The sequence below is a fragment of the Schistocerca serialis genome, chromosome 1 (assembly GCF_023864345.2).
Source record: "Schistocerca serialis cubense isolate TAMUIC-IGC-003099 chromosome 1, iqSchSeri2.2, whole genome shotgun sequence".
NCBI lineage: Eukaryota > Metazoa > Arthropoda > Insecta > Orthoptera > Acrididae > Schistocerca > Schistocerca serialis.
The window spans coordinates 1158543361-1158555766 of record NC_064638.1 but is presented as its reverse complement, the minus strand read 5'-3'; the positions used below and the strand labels follow the sequence as shown (position 1 = coordinate 1158555766).

Here is a 12406-nt window from a genome sequence, read left to right as displayed (position 1 = left end):
GTGCCCAATATGCAGCAGAGTTAAAATATCTCCTCCCAGTGGGAGGGCCAAGAGGACGTCGTCCAAGGCGGTGGGAGAGGCTAAATAAGCCGAAGCTTACTCCCGCGAAGGGAGGACCATTGGCAATGCCAAAGGGACACCACCTCCTGACACAGCAACGCTGAGATCATCGGAGGGAATCTAGGTACTCGTGGGCTGTTGTACGAGGACTGCAGCCTTGGCAGCAGTGCCAGCAGCCTCATTTCCTGGCAGGCCGCCATGACCAGGGACCCACAGAAACATGACACTGGCTCCATCAACAGTGAGCAAGTGACAATTCTCCTGGATCCGCTGCACTAAGGGAGGGGCTGTGTACAGCACACAGACTTTAAAGGGAGTGTGCCGGAAGCAGATATCGACAGACACGGGTGATAATATGAAGGCACACCCGACCCCATGGTCAGTCCAAGAGCCATCCGTGTATACAAAGATGATGATGATGATGTTTGGTTTGTGGGGCGCTCAACTGCATGGTTATCAGCGCCCGTACAAGTATCCAATCTTTGCTCAGTCCAATTTCGCCACTTTCCTGGATGATGATGAAATGATGAGGACAACACAAACACCCAGTCATCTCGAGGCAGGTGAAAATCCCTGACCCCGCCGGGAATCGAACCCGGGACCCCGTGCTCGGGAAGCGAGAACGCTACCGCAAGACCACGAGCGGCGGACCCGTGTATACAAAGGTACTATCGCAAAGTTCCATGCGAAGATTGTGAAACTGGAGGAGATAGACCGAGGCTGGAGTAGTGTCCTTAGAAAGCAAATGAAGGCCAAGGTTAACATGGGCTGCTTCACGAAGCTAAGGTGGTGAGGGTTCACACCAAGTGGGAAAGTTGCAGGTAGTGTGAAGTTAAGCCACCACAGTAAGAGGAAAAAGTGGACTCCGGGAGGTAACAGAGAAGAGAGAGGAGCACCATACTGATGATCAAAGGAGGCGGCATGGCAGACAAATGGCATGCATACCTGCTGAGGAGAAAGTCACGGCAGTAGGACAGTGGTAGTTCAGCAGCTTCAGCATACAGACTCTCAACCCGGCTGGTGTAAAAGGCGCTTGGGGCCAAATGGATGCCATGATGGCAAATAGTGTTGAGACAGTGTAAAAGGGATGGGCATGCAGACGCATAAGCAAAGCACCCATAGTCGAATTTCGAACATACAAGGGACCGGTACAAATGAAGGAGGGTGGTTTGATCGGCACCCCAGGAGGGACCACGTATAGCGGGCTGCCAGGTAACACACATGGGAGGACCAAAAGAGTTTCCTATCCAGCACGAGCCCCAGAAAAGTCATAGTTTCAACGAATGGAAGGGCGACAGGCCCAAGATGTAGAGATGGTGGGAATAACCATTTGCACTGCAGAAATTCATACAGACGGTTTTGACAGTGGAAAAGCGAAAGCCATTGTCGATGCTTCAGGAGTAAAGATGATCACGATAGCGCTGAAGACACTGCTCAGTGAGACAGGTCCATGGAGAACTGCAATAGATGGTAAAATCATTAATAAAAAGTGAGCCAGAGATGCCTGGCGGGAGACAGGTCATTATATGGTTAAGGGTGGTAGGAAATAGGACGACCCTGGGACACACCATTTCCTGGATAAAGGTGTCTGACAAGGCAGAACCCATACACACCCTGGAAACTCGGTCTTGTAAAACAGCCTGAAGAAAATGGGGCAGGCACCCATGGAAGCCCCATGTGTAAAGAGTACAGAAGATACCAGTTCTCCAGCAGTTGTCGTAGACCTTCTCTAAATCAAAAAACATAGCCACAGTCTGGGATTTCCGCAGAAAACCATTCATCAAATGGGTGGACAAAGTAACGAGATGGTAAACTGCAGAACGCCACGCATGAAAGCCACACTGTGATTCATTAGTAAATGGGGAGACTAGAGCCACCACATCAGCCGGGCATGAATTATACGATCCTTCACCTTGCAAACACAGCTGATAAGAGAGATGGGCCGGTAGCTAGAAGGAGGGTTTTTGTCCTTACCGGGTTTAGGTATGGGTATGACGGTGGCTTCACGCCAGCATCGAGGAAATGTGCCCTCCATCCAGATGCGGTTGTACGTGATGAGCAGAAAGTGCTTACCAGCATGAGAAAGAACTGCAACATCTGAACGTGGATGGCGTCTGGTCCTGGGGAGGAGGATGAGGATGAACTGAGAGCATGATCTACCTCCTTCATAGTAAAGGCGGCATTGTCACACTCGTGATGCGGACAAGAGAAGGGTATCGCCCGAGCCTCCTCCGCTCGTTTCAAATACAGGAAAGCAGGGTGATAGTGGCGGCCCAAGGTGTTGGAGATAGCAAGCAATGGCATTGTCAGCGACTGTCAGGCTGGAAATTGGAAAATGGATCTTGGTGCCAGAAATCCGTCAGAGGTTGGCCCACAACACAGAGGAAGGTGTGGAACTGTTAAAATAACTAGTGAATGAAAGCCAGCTATCTGTTTTGCTATTCCGAAAAATGCGACAACACTTTGGACACTTTCTGTTTATAATGAATGCAGTTGGCCAGCGTAGCGTGGCGGTTAAAATTGAGGAGAGCTCGTCGACGTAAGTGAATTGCATTGCAGCATGGCTCAGTCCGTCAAGGGGCTGGGACACGATGTGGCAAAGAGGAAGTGTGAGGAATGGAACGTTATGCAGCAGTAAGGATAACGGTGAGATAGTCCACTTGGTCATCACAACTGGGGAAATCTTGTTCTTTGAAGGTCGTCAGGGAGGAGTAAAGCTGCCAGTCAGCCTTAGTAAGCTGCTATTTGGGTGTGCACGCATGTAAGTTAGGAGTTAACAAATGGATAGCACATGGGAAATGGTCGCTTGAGTAGGTGTCAAAAAGAACGGACCACTCAAGACGATGAGAAAGCTGGGCAGTGCAAAAGGATACATCCAAATGGGAATACGTGTGCGAGGAGTCTGAAAAGATGTCAGCCAAGAGGGCATCTCTCTAACAGGTCCTGGGAGAACCCCAAAGGGGATTATGTGCATTAATGTCACATTGAAGTCTCCGAGTAGCAAAAATGGGGGAGGTAGCTGCCAATAAGTTGAAGGAAGCCTGCTCTGATGACATCGAATGACAGAGGTACATAAATGGTACAGAGGGGAAAAAGTCAGGTGGGGTAGGTAAAAGTGAACTGCAACAGCTTGAAGAGGGGTAGTCACGGAAATGTGTTGACTATGAAGGTGATCCCGTACGAGCAGCATGACGCACCACTAGATGGAATGCCAACCTCAGGGGGTAAGGTCAAAACGAATCGGTAAGTAATGTGAAAGCTCAAAGTGGTCCAGAGGGCGCAATTTCGTTTCCTGAAGGCAGCGTACAAAGCGATGCAGCGATGCTAAAAGCAGCCGTAAATCCTCTTAGTGGCACCAAAGACCGAGAATGTTCCATTGGAGGACACTCATGAGGATGAAGAGATGTAGGGGTGTTAACTCGGTGGCCACTGAGTGACAGCCGGTGTGGAGTTGCTACTACAAGGGCACACAAGCAGGAGGATTCTGCTCCATGTGGTCCACAGCAGCATCGGCTTACTCGTGCAGTTGGTCCGTGGAGTCCAACACTGAAAAACAGTTGGTGGTGCACACTGGTGAGAAAAGAGGCTGGCCGGGCTAAGGTACCACGCGGCGACGCCGTCAAACAGGATCTTTAAGTTGCCTTTAGCGGACTTCTTTGAGCCCCCGTCTTAGGCGATTGGTCACACCTCCCGAACATCTGACAGAGCGACCAATCGGCAATTTGGGAAGGTTGTAGCTCAGGAAATCACCCCTCCCTGTGCCTGGCCTGTACCAGGAGGTACGTGCGAACCCCACCTGACGACCCAGGGCTGGAAATTACACGTTACCCAGTTGTTATGCGTCAGATGCATGGGCCAGACTTCAGGAGCGCACAGGGTGGAAGAAGAGGAAACTCAAACACCGAAATGGAGGAACGAGAGGAGAAGGGAAACAAAGAAAGGAAAAGGGAGCCAAAAACAAAGGTGAGACTGTTTGTGCGTCAGCGATTTGCAGTGGCAAATATTTTATCAAAGCTGAGAACTCTCTCTTCAGTTCAATGGTTGAGTTGGCTGACAATTGTCAGGGCCTGGATCCTCTGTGTGTGGAGAATGTTTGACTGTGGGTGGTGTCCATTTTTCCAGCACATGTTACGTAACATAAACCATAAGTAAAGTGTAATATTAACAAAATCCAAGTGTCTCGTATAATCTCCACTTTCTCGTCTACACATGGCATTGTAGTAACTCTAGTTAAGGAATTACAGAATTTCTCCGATTCAAACTCAGGGTAACTGGCATTACAAATAGTTCATAAATACAGCGCAATAGTTTGGAATAATGGCATAATTAGATCAGCCAATTTCTCTAATAGAGAGAGAGAGAGTCACACTTTTAAACTGTCAGTAGAAGTGTCCCAGTCTGCTTTCTGTTGACCATCCATTTATGTACTGATTAGATTCAGAATGAACCAGGAAAAGAGTAAGAAATTCCTACGTCACTGAAATCCATTAACATACAATTTTTGTATACTTACACTGCTGTATATTTATTTGCAGCATTAACTTTCAGTTCATGCGGATCATCCTTGTCATCATTTCCAACACGCACAACAAGCCTGTGCGTATGTGGAGTGCGCATATATTCAGTAGGGTGCGCAGTGTACAACGAGCATCGAACAATTGCCTCCCCACTGTAGTTCTGCAACTGAAAATAATGACGTACATATTTACTACTAACCGTATTAATTGATAGAGCTTTTTTGTAAGTAATTTTCTACAGCTGTTAAATAATATGAAGAAAGCACATTTGGGCCATCGGTTGTACAATTTTATGTTTATCCTCTAAAGGCATCCAGAAGCAAACTGCAGTAAATCCACTTTTTCTAAAAAATGATGTTGCCACCACTTTATTCTCCATGCTACTGACCATTAATAACTTTTTTAAAATACAAGCAAAACAACTTGTGAAACTGCAAAAACTGGTGTTTCCACTTCTGGTTGGGAACCGTGCTGCTGCTAGGGTCGCAGGTTCGAATCCTGCCTCAGGTATTAATGTGTGTGATGTCCTTAGGTTAGTTAGGTTCAAGTAGTTCAAAGTCTAGGGGACTGATGACCTCAGATGTTAAGTCCCATAGTGCTTAGAGCCATTACAAACTTCTGGTTGCAAAGCGAAACTGAGTGAATCCACTGCATGAAGAAGTAGCAGAACTTTGTGTAACCTTAGCAAATGTCATTGTCCAAGCAAAAAAACTGCTCTGAATTAATTCTGTATTTTGCCAAATTAGTGCTGCTTTTGTAGCTTACTACTCCACTAACATTAGTTTTGAGTTTGTGTGTGCCAGTTTTGCCAAGTTGTCCCTACTGCACTCTACAGTGAAACAAAAGACAGTACCACACTGTTATCTAGTCATATTGGTGTATCTACCTTGGCTGGGTTATCTCATGACAGCATGGAGAATGTTTGTGGTGTTTCTGTTGGATAGAATATTGAGAATGCTTTATAATTTCCTCCATAATCAAGGACGTTGATGATGGAATATGTGTACAATGAGTTCCAAAAGATAAAGGCCATAAAAGATCAGCCTATTCTTCTGACTGGAAGATGAACAAAGCAATGTGCATGAGGTAAGATTCAATCATCATGTCTTTTTATGCTTTTTTTCTGGATGGAAATAACAAGAACTTCAATATCAGTAAAATTGTAAACAGTAATTAATGCTATATGTGACTGTAGGCTTTCCCGGCGTAAACTATTGATGAAGGTTTCTTGGATCATCAGTAATTAATGCTGTTAACATGTAAGGTTCTTCATGAGTCAGTTGGCCTGGGCGGTGTCTGTGCACAGTTGTCCGATGGGAATGTCAGCATTCTTTTTGAGTGGGACTAGGCGCTGCAGGGCTACCGTGACCTTAAATACTTCAAGGTCACGGTAGCTCACAATGCGCAGGTTAATGGAATTTTTGCACTTGGGAGGACGCTTCACGGGTTACAAGCCCATTATGCATGCGTGTACACCCGCACTTTTCACGCATGTCTTGGGAGGGTACAATGGCGTGGCATATGTCCCACCCCACAGCAGCAGAAGCACGGTAGGGCTGAGCCTTTCGTGTTCTGTAGATGTTCAACAGTGACCCGAGTGTCGGCTACCCTCTTTACCGAAAAGAGCTTCTTGTTCCCCTGGTTTCTGTTGGATCACCACAAATGAAGGTGGCTCTCTATCACTCTCTCTGATTGGATTTGATATGCGTCACTGTGTGCACACCACACCCTATGGCCTCCAGGGCTTCTTTTAGGTGGTCAGTGTCTGTGCACTTTGAGAAACCCTTCAAGAACTACTCAATGCAATTGTCTGGCAAACAGCGTATGTGTACAAAGGAAACGAGAGCTCTAACTTCTTGCTTGTGACCTTCCTTAAGTCTTTGAATATCTGAGATTTGGACTTTCACATTGTCATCGCCTGCAGCCCTTACAGTCAAGACTGCTGTCATCAATCGTTTGGGGTGCTGCAATAATCCTTTGTAGTCCTCCTCTACCTCCACGATGAAGGGTGGAAGCCAATGTTCCGACTGCCTGGGAGGGAGTGCTGGACAGGAGCTGGCTTCATCTGCATTCTGCTGGTTCTCATCATCTGCACAGCCGACTATATTTGTAGGTCCTGCTCCCACCACCCACAGTGTGTGCCAGACTTGAGCTGGACACACCTTCTGTGGGTTAATTTTTGGCCATTCATAAGGCCTGCCTCTGTTTCGTCGGCAGTGGCTGATGCCAGCTGGCGAATGGCGTGACAGCTGCTGCTTCTGTGGCCAGAATTTTTGGTCAAATAGAAAAGGTTCTCATGTCTACGCCCACAATTACCTCATCAAGCAAGTAAAATGAAGTGTTCAAGGATCATAGAACAGTTTTCCAATTAGGAATAGCTGTCTACAATCTATGTTGGGCACTTCAGATTTGCCCCATGTGATCACCAGACGTTAACAGGGAAACGCACTGGAACATGTGAAGTGGCCTACAGAATGAATACTGGTTAAGGAAGAGGAATGTGCAGACAAGGCAGAGCCTACTTGATCTGGAAGCCAAGTGTTACCAGAATTGAAATGGCCTTAAAGGAATCAGAAGTGAGGGACACTGATTTCCTGCTCGAAACGCATTTCGGGCAGACTTGGAAACAAAACAAAACTCCAGCTTTCTACAATAATATTAAGTTATTGTTGTGAACAACGCACGAGAGGACACAGGCTCTAAAATTCACCTGGAGGATAATAAGTTGTCAGTGTACTTTCGAAGGGACGGGACAGGAAAGGAAAGGACTCTTAAGCCTCGGACACTTTAACAGCTTTCAAACTTTTGTTTAATGTTACATACTTTGTTATTACAGTCTACTGTAGTCATCAAAATGTTTTCTTTTCTCCTTTGTACCAGTACTAATGTGTCTTTTTATTGTAGTAAATAGTCTTAACGGGTTATAAGAAGTACCTAGCCACCAGCAAGGTTGAACCATATGAAAATGTCAAGACAGCTGTCACGGAAAACTATCACAGAATTTGCACGTCAACCGGTGCCAAACCTGTGAAGATTAATTACAAATCTTCTGCCGGGTAAGCTTGAAGTGCGTTTTTATTGTTACATCATGATAAACAGATGTATATCCACCTCTAAAGAAGCAAAACTCTGTAGATCCATAGAAACGGAGGAAAACTCGGCAAATCCAAATTATCATAAGTTACAACTAGTGAAAGAAAAGCCAAATATTTCAGGGAAGAAAAGGAATTTCTAGAATCTGTCATACGAAGGAGGTAAGAAGTTTTTGGAATTCCCTGGGGAAAAAAAATGTTCTAATTCACTCACTGCATTTTTCTTCTGGACACCTCAAATAAGCTTTTTCCGACATATTAACTGACAATGCAAGAAAATAAAAAATAAAATATCCTGGAATTAAACTAGCTCTCCATATTTTAACAAGGTTATATCATATTGGACATAAATTTTTCATTCATTTTAAAGACTATTCAACAGAAAAGAGCTGTAAAGTCATTAATCGGTTATTAAGCTGATTTTGTAATTTACTAACGTACATAAGCTTTGTCCAAAAATGAACGCTCACAGGGCAAGCATGCTTAGGTCTACTTATTAATTTATGAAAGTCACTACTATGAAAAAACAAATAACAAACCACTTCTGTAGCAGAGAGCACTGATGCAAGTTCCATAAGACCAAATTGAAGAGCAAATCTCCGAGGTCATGGAACATGTCTGTACATGATATTACAACAGAAGAGTATTAACAGATAAAATAAAATGTTTACAAACACAAAAAAAGACAAGCCACAACTTGATGTAACTACAATCAACAATAAAACATAAGGAAACTCTTCAGCTTCGATTTGAAAACACTTTGATTACTGCTAAGATTTTTTAATTCTTGTGGTAGCTTATTGAAAATGGTGTTATGACTTCAAGTTGAACAAATATATTTCAAGGGCGACGCAATACCTGAAAGTCACAGATCAAGTTAACAGAGTAAGACATGTGTCACTTTAACAGTCAGATCACAACTGAGTCCGAGTCTAGCGGCCGCTGGCTGGCTGGCTGCTGCTACATGGCTGGCAGACAGCGCCGCATGTAGAGGATGCGCGTAACAGCGCAGCAGCATTTTGAAAAATCGGCGCGTCACAACACTTTTCCCCCCTTTGAAGTTTTTGCACAGGTCTTGATGGAGGTGGCCTGTAGATTGCTAATGTCCATAGGTGTTGTTTGACTGGCCGTAAAGTCTTGAGGAGGAAGTTTCCCATACGGACGGGAGTGTCCCCGATGATAACAGGTCGAGATGACAGCAGACGTGGGGGTCGAATCTTCTGGGGCCCCGTACACCAATCCGCACGTTGCGGCAAGTCAGGTTGTTATAACAGGAGACATGGGCGATGAGTCCGCGTCCGTAGGAGAAGGAGGCAAGTAGAGTTGCTTCGACAGATGATGGTCAACTGGTTCCTGCATGGGCAAGTCCCCTGTTGGCGTCAGTTCTTGTGCTGGCACCGATATGATGGGGAGAGGATTGCGTTGTGAGTAATGAGAGATTTGAGGATCGTGAGCGTCAGGGAGCGCCGAAGGTGGGGTAGCGGCATCCGGAACAGGCATTCCCACCACACAAGGCCATAGCTGGTCCGAATGACGCACTGCAACACCCGTGTCCGTCTGGATTTCATACAGGCGTCGGCCACGGTGTCGTAAGATGCGGCCAGGACTCCATTTTGGCCACCTGCCATATCCCCTGACCCATAGAAGGTCACCGGTGGTGAATCGGCCAAGTGAAGGCACCTGCGGCCCTGAGGTGGAAGGTTGCAGAAGATGAAGTAGCGTGCGGGGCTGTCAGCCATGTAAGAGCTCAGCCGGGCTGTGGTCGCCCATGGGGGTGAAACGGTAAGAAGCCAGAAATTGGAGAATCGCATCATCAGCAGCAGAAGTAGACAGGAGTTTTCTCATCTGAGCCTTAAATGTGCAGCCCAGTCGTTCAGCCTCACCGTTTGACTTTGGATGGAACGGAGGGGCCGTGACATGTATGACACCGTGACGGGCACAAAAATCCGCAAAATTGGAAGAGGCAAATTGCAGACCATTACCAGTAACAAGAGTAGAGGGAAGGCCTTCCAAAGAGAAAATGCGAGCTAGAGCATTGGTGGTTGCCGCGGTGGTAGGCGACGTGCAACGGACAATGAAAGGAAAGTTAGAGTAGGCGTCAATAACGAGAAGCCAATAAGTACCTAAAAAAGGTCCTGCAAAGTCAGCATGAATACGCTCCCAGGGCTTCTCAGGCAAAGGCCACGGCGACAAAGATGACTTTGGGGTGGCGGCCTGTGACGCACAATCTCTCAATTGCTGTCGATACTATCTCTTTGAAAACATTCCACAACTTTTCTACACTTACATCATCAGATTGGAAGGAGTGAAGACTGCCTCTTAAAAAGGCGTTAAGAGCATTTTTTATCAGCTTTTTTAAACAGATATACTTTGTGTTTCTTTCTGATGGTTGTAGGTGTTACGGTATTCAGCCTAGCAGCAACTGCCTTGTGGTCGCTAATCCCTGTATTCGTCACAACACTCACTATTTGTCCACGATTATTTGTTGCTAAAAGGTCAAGTACGCTTTAGCAATCATTTACACTTTGAGTGAGCTCATGAACTAATTGTTCAAAATAATTTCCTGAGAAAGCATTCAGTACAATTTCGGATGATGTTTTATGCCTGCCACCGGCCTTAAATGTAGAATGTTTCCAGCAGATCGAGGGTAGATTGAAGTCACCACCGACTATAACTGTATGAGCGGGGTACTTATTTGAAATGAGAGTCAGGTTTTCTTTGAACTCTTCAGCGACTATGTCTTCTGGGTCGGGGGGTCGGTAAAAAGATCCAATTAATAGTTTACTCCAATTGTCAGGTATAACCTCTACCCACACTATTTCATATGAACTATCTACTTCAATTTCGCTACAAGGCAAACTACCTCTGACAGCAATAAATACTCCTCCACCAACTGTATTTAATCTATCCTTTCTGAACACTGTTAGATCGTTTGAAAAAATTTCGGCTGAACTTATTTCCGGCTTTAGCCAGCTCTCTGTACTTACAACTATTTCAGCTTCAGTGCTTTCTATTAGGACTTGGAGCTCTGGTTCTTTCCCAACACAGCTACGACAATTTACGACGACAATACCAATCGTTTCTACAACTACCTTACTGTGTTTTACCTGCCCACTTTCTGATGGACGCCCCTTCTGTGGTTCCCTGAGACCCTCTAACCTAAAAAAACCGCCCAGTCCCTTCCACACAGGCCCCGCTACCCGTGTAGCCACCTCCTGTGTATAGTGGACTCCTGACCTATTAAGCAGAACCCAGAAACCCACCACCCCATGGCGCAAGTGAAGGAATCTGCAGCCTACACGGTCACAGAACCACCTGAGCCTCTGATTCAGACCCTACATGAATGGGTGCAGGTCATTAGACAGGATGCTTACTTACTGCCCACACCCCACACCATCACAGAGCCTCCACCAGCTTGAACAGTCCCCTGCTGGCATGCAGGGTCCATGGATTCTGAGGTTGTCTCCACATCCACTCAACAATGTCCATCTGCTCAAAAGAATTTGAAATGAGACTTGTCCGACCAGGCAACATGTTTCCAGTCGTCAACAGTACAATGTCAGTGTCAACAGGCCAGGCGATGTGTGAAGCTTTGTGTTGTGCAGCCATCATGGGCACACAAGTGGGACTTCGGTTCAGAAAGCAATTGTCAATAATGTTTTGTTGAATGGTTCACATGCTGACACTTATTGATGGCCCAGCATTGAAATCTGCAGCAATTTGCAGAAGGGTTGCACTTATGTATTCTCTTCAGTCATCGTTGGTCCCGTTCTTGCAGGATTTTTTTTGTCCACAGCGATATTGGAGCTTTCATGCTTTACCAGATTCCTGATATTCACGGCACACTTGTGAAATGGTCATTCGGGAAAATCTCCACTTCATCGCTACCTGAGAGATGCTGTGTCCTATTGCTTGTGCATGCACCAACTATTAACACCACATTCAAACTCACTTAAATCTGCCATTGTAGCAGCAGTAACTGATCTAAGAACTGCAACAGACATTTGTTGTCTTATACAGGTGTTGCCAACCGCAGTGCCACACTCTGCCTGTTTACATATCTCTGTATTTGAATATTCATGCCTATACCAGTTTCTTTGGTGCTTCAATGTATATTCAAAGTACTAATATAAAATTAAATGTTTTATATATACTAATGAAATATGCTTAGCAATAAGTATAAAAAAATCTTGATCCTCCTGTGCTACTGCACTTTTTCATGCCATAGAACACACAAACTCTTGGAAAACCACGAGTTCATGTAGCTGATCCATTGACTTTCTTCACTGACACTTGATGTATGTACATTCATCATGCATTCAGCAACGGTTAAAGTTTGGTACTGGAGTGGCCCCCTCCCCAAAGTTTGGTACTGGAGGCGACCCCCCCCCCCCCCTCTCTGCCCCACATCTTTGTTGTGGTGATGCACTCATCTTTGTTGTGGTGATACACTGATCTGTATCGCAGCCTGAGATCTTAGTCAGGCTTAAAGTTGACAATCCGGTTGTGAGCTGGCAAAGCCAAAAATATGAAAGCCAATAAAGGTTGTGGTAACCAACTGATCGGTAGTGGGCGCTAATGACCATAGAAGTTTTGCGCCCTAAAACCACAAACAAAAACTGATCGGTAGTGAAGCCTACTGTCTATGTCCACATTATACTGTAAAGTGCCAGTGGGGTCCAATATATACCATTTACCCTAAACTGGATATAGTCACAGATTTGGACCGATGTTGCT

The 12406-nt window shown here is 45.6% G+C and overlaps 1 protein-coding gene across 2 annotated transcripts in view; it reads right to left on the bottom strand.

Annotated features, from left to right (window-relative positions):
- LOC126418034 (nuclear factor NF-kappa-B p110 subunit) overlaps nucleotides 1-12406 on the bottom strand; it is a 99146-nt gene that overhangs the window by 75383 nt on the left and 11357 nt on the right. For both annotated transcript variants that reach the window (XM_050085163.1, XM_050085162.1), the window contains exon 4: nucleotides 4574-4743. In XM_050085163.1, coding sequence (XP_049941120.1) covers nucleotides 4574-4743 — 170 coding nt within the window. The remainder of the gene's footprint in view (nucleotides 1-4573; nucleotides 4744-12406) is intronic.